Here is a 4478-nt window from a genome sequence, read left to right on the forward strand (position 1 = left end):
TTAAGGAAGTGGGAAGGAGCCCCGGGCCATTGGCGCCCTCCCGTTCCCATTTCCCTGCATCGTGATTTTAAGTTTTCGGCACTGACACGCGGCATGTCCAGCCCCACCACACCACTGACACTTCTTGTCCGGTCCCTGCGATTCCTTCTGATTAAACCTCTTAGGGCATTGGGCTTTAAGGTGACCAAGCTGTCCACACTTAAAGCACGGGCCCTTATCCTTATTTTCCCCAACTCGAGAGGCTGCCATTACTGCAGCAGCCATCCCCTGCATGGCAGTTACAAAGCCCTCATTAGTCAATGGTGCATTTTTCTGATGATCTAGCACATACTTGATGATCTCTCCTGGAGTGTTCAAAGTCCCAGGTGCCGCCCTTATAATCTGTTGAATGTCTGGCAGCGATTTTTGTTTAAGACAATCTATCACAACTAAAGATTGGACCCCCTTTGGGAGGTCAGACCCCTCCACCGCATGGATCAAGCGATTCGCAAAATCAGAGAATGGCTCGGAGGGCTCCTGTTTGATGTCTGTCCATGGGAGCACAGGCTCTGCAACCTTAGCCACCATCCGCAGAGCCTGAAGGGCTGCGGTCGTGAGCGCTGCCAACTCCCCTGCTCTAAGCGCATTCGCCTGGCCCTCCGGGGACCCCACCATGCCATCTGCTAACCCCTGAAGATGCGCAAGAGTCATCTTGTCTTTTCGATCCTGGCCATTAGCCGGATGGTTATTATCGCGGGTCGCAGTGGCTACCACAACCTGAAGCAGCCTATTCCACTCGTCATACCATAAGGTATATTGTACAGGCTCAAGGATGACACGCATAATAAGGCTGACCACATCATAAGGCAGAAGACTAGAGGCCATGAGAGCCTCAACTGCCGACATAGTCACTGGAGAACGCAAGCCTTTCTTTTTGACCAAATCCGCAAGGCGAGTGACCGCCTTAGAGTTTAAAGGGGTCCAAGCTCTACCCTCTGTATTCACTGTTACTGGAAAGGCAAACGTATCCGTCACATCGGCTGCTCTGAGATCCTCCCTCACCCGAGCCCAGTCAGTGAGTGTGGGCGGGCTCCACGGGCCAGATGCCACAGGACCACACCCCTCCTGGGCGTGTCCCGGGGCCGTCTGCATCAAAGTGCTATGCCCACATCCAGTGCCCTGCTGGGCGGAGTGATCCGCCCCTTCAGGGGAGTGGCTAGAACAACAGGCAGGACCAGACAGTAAACGAAGTACCACCCCCTCCCTCCCCTTGCTGGGCGGAGTGATCCGCCCCTTCAGGGGAGTGGCTAGAGCAACAGGCAGAACCTGGCAGTGAGACAGTACCATCCTCCCCCACTGCCCTCTTATCAGTTGTGCAGAGAGCAACAGTACATTCCACCGAGGGTCCCCCTCCCCCTTCATCCATAAATGATTTTAATGAAGGATATAGTCTCCGTGCTGGATAGGGAGGTGGGGGCGGGGTGTACTCTGGAGCTGAGTGGTCTTGTTCAACTTCCTCCTTCTTTGTTCTTGAAGGTGTTACGTCAGTTGGAGCCGAGGGGGTCGGCGCCATCTTCTCCTCCTTTGGATCTGTAGGAGAGATGAGACCCCCCCCGGTTCCCCTCGCCCCCAACCCCAACAGTTCCCTAGCCCGATCCCCCGCAATCTTCTCTTCCTTTGCCACCTTAAGTGCCTCCAAGACTAATCCCCAGACCTTGAACTCTGTAACTTTTCGGGTGGCCAGCACCCTTTGTGAAAGCGCCATTGTGAGCGCATCCCAGTTATTGGGATCATATAAATCAGAGGGGGATGTTAACATCCCCTCCTTCTCCAGCAGCGAAAGAACTGCAGCAATCTCCTTCTTAGAAGGAACATCCTTCCCACAGTGAGTTTTACATGCATGCAGAATCACCTTAATAACGGCTTCCATGTCGCCTCTGGCCAAACGTATCCCACCTGGCCCCAACCTGGCGCTTCCCCAACCGTGCCGAGGGGGTTCCGAGCTCTCCCTACCGCCTGACGAAGAGTTATGGCCAATCCTCTCGTCCCAGTCTTTCACCACTCCACGAGTAAATAATTACCGCTCCACAGTGAGAACCTTCGCCGTTAGAATTATAGCTGCTCCACTTCCAATCACGTCCGGGGTCACCATTTGTTACCTTTATCACAGAATCACAGAATCACAGAATCACAGAATCACAGAATTACCCGGGTTGGAAGGGACCTCAAGGATCATGTAGTTCCAACCCCCCTGCCTAGCAGGGCCACCAAACATACACCTTTACTAGATCAGGTTGCCCAGGGCCCCGTCCAACCTGGTCTTGAACACCTCCAAGGACGGGGCATCCACAACCTCACTGGGCAGCCTGTTCCAGGACCTAACCACTCTTCTAGTAAAGAACTTTCCCCTAACATCCAACCTAAATCTTCCCTCCTTCAACTTAAAACCATTTCCCCTAGTCCTGCTATTATCAGCCCTTTCGAAGAGTTTACTCCCTTCCTGGGAGTAAGTTCCCTTCAGGTATTGAAAGGCTGCAATGAGGTCACCCCGCAACCTTCTCTTCTCCAGGCTGAACAAACCCAACTCCCTCAGCCTGTCCTCATAGGGGAGGTGCTCCAGCCCCCTGATCATCTTTGTGGCCCTCCTCTGGACCCTTTCCAAAATCTCCATATCTTTTTTGTACTGAGGGCTCCACACCTGGACACAGTACTCCAGATGGGGCCTCACAAGAGCAGAGTAGAGAGGGACGATCACCTCCCTATCCCTGCTGACCACCCCTCTCCTGATGGAGCCCAGGATCCCATTTGCTTTCCGGGCTGCCAGAGCGCACTGCTGGCTCATGTTAAGTTTCTCATCTATCAGGACCCCTAGGTCTTTTTCTGCCGAGCTGCTCTCAAGGACAACTCCTCCCAGCCTGTACAGGTGCCTGGGGTTCTTCCGGCCCAAGTGCAAAACCTTGCACTTTGCCGTGTTGAACCTCATTAGGTTCACCTGAGCCCAGCTTTCCAGCCTGTCAAGGTCCCTCTGAATGGCATCCGTTCCCTCCACCGTATCGACTGCACCACTCAGCTTGGTGTCATCAGCAAACTTGCTGAGGGTGCACTCCATTCCCTCATCGATGTCATTAATAAAGATGTTAAAGAGCACCGGTCCCAAGACAGACCCTTGAGGGACACCGCTCGTTACCGGCCTCCACCTGGACATAGAGCCATTGACCACCACCCTCTGTCTGCGGCCTTTCAACCAATTGCTTATCCATCTAGTTGTCCACCCATCAAATCCACCTCCCTCCAATTTGGAGATGAGGATGTGATGAGGGACCATGTCAAAGGCCTTGCTCAGGTCCAGGTAAATGACATCGGTCGCCTTCCCTTCATCCACCAACGCCGTCACTCCATCATAGAAGGCCACAAGATTAGTTAAGCATGACCTTCCCCTGGTGAAGCCATGCTGGCTGTCTCGGATAACATGCTCGTTCTTTATGTGATCAAGCATGTTGTCCAGGAGGATCTGTTCCATAATCTTCCCAGGCACAGAGGTGAGACTCACCGGCCTGTAGTTCCCCGGGTCCTCCCTGCTCCCCTTCTTGTAAATGGGAGTGACGTGACCTTTCCTCCAATCATCCGGGACCTCACCTGACAGCCATGACTTCTCAAATATGATGGAGAGCGGCTCAGCAACCACCTCAGCCAGCTCCTTCAGGACCCTGGGATGCACGCCATCTGGCCCCATAGACTTATACTCATTCAGTCTAAGGAGGCACTCTAGGACTTGCTCTACCCTTACAGTGGGGAGGGATTTACCTCCTTGGTCCCCACATGGAGGTATGGGGGTGCAAGACTTAGGGACGTGAAAAAGACTAGAAACCTGGCCACCAGTGAAGACCGAGGTGAAGAACTCATTCAGCACCTCAGCTTTCTCTTCATCTGTTGAAGCCATTTCTCCTTTTAAATTTACCAGAGTAGGTACGCCCATTTTGGCCTGTCTCTTCTGACCAATGTACCTGTAGAAGGTTTTCTTGTTGTTTTTCACGTCCCTCGCCAAGTTCATTTCTGCCTGCGCCTTGGCTTTCCTGATCCCACGTCTGCAAGTTCGGACGGCATCCCTGTATTCTTCCCGGGTGACACAGCCTTGTTTCCAGAGCTTGTACACCCCTTTCTTCACCCTCAGTTCTCTTAGCAGGTCCTTGCTGAGCCATGCCGGTTTTCTACCTCTCCTGCCCACTTTCTTAATCAGGGGAATGGAGACCTCTTGTGCTGCCAGGAGGGCATCCTTGAACAGTAGCCAGCTCTCCTCAACGTCCTTATCTTTGAGGGCAGCGTGCCAGGGGATCTTGGCCAGCATTCCATTGAGAAGCTTGAAGTCTGCTCTTCTAAAGTTCAGCATCCTGGTCCTGCTCTTTGCCAGGCCCACATCGCTTGAGATCACAAACTCAACCAGGGCATGATCGCTGGAGCCCAGGCATCCTCCAACCTATCTTTATCTTGTCAGTGTTCTC

The 4478-nt window shown here is 53.2% G+C and overlaps 1 protein-coding gene across 1 annotated transcript; it reads right to left on the reverse strand.

Annotated features, from left to right (window-relative positions):
* On the reverse strand, nt 1–1939 carry LOC146754555 (uncharacterized). The gene is made up of 2 exons (XM_085527794.1): nt 1220–1939; nt 1–1125 (listed from the first exon to the last, which is right to left on the reverse strand). Exons 1-2 carry the CDS (start codon nt 1907–1909, stop codon nt 1–3), a joined length of 1815 nt encoding a protein of 604 aa, XP_085383920.1. The 5' UTR covers nt 1910–1939.
* Between the last annotated feature and the right edge of the window lie 2539 nt (nt 1940–4478).

The sequence above is a fragment of the Coturnix japonica genome, chromosome W (genome assembly GCF_054131305.1).
Source record: "Coturnix japonica strain WE chromosome W, WE-NBRP24, whole genome shotgun sequence".
NCBI classification, from domain to species: domain Eukaryota; kingdom Metazoa; phylum Chordata; class Aves; order Galliformes; family Phasianidae; genus Coturnix; species Coturnix japonica.

What these genes read in the sequence shown, in the direction of transcription:
- LOC146754555 (XM_085527794.1), bottom strand. Translation starts at nt 1,909, where the DNA reads ATGGAAGCCGTTATTAAGGTGATTCTGCATGCATGTAAAACTCACTGT. An exon ending in GGGGTGGTACTTCGTTTACT is followed by an intron (nt 1,126 to 1,219) that starts GTCTGGTCCTGC and finishes ACTTTGATGCAG; the next exon opens with ACGGCCCCGGGACACGCCCA.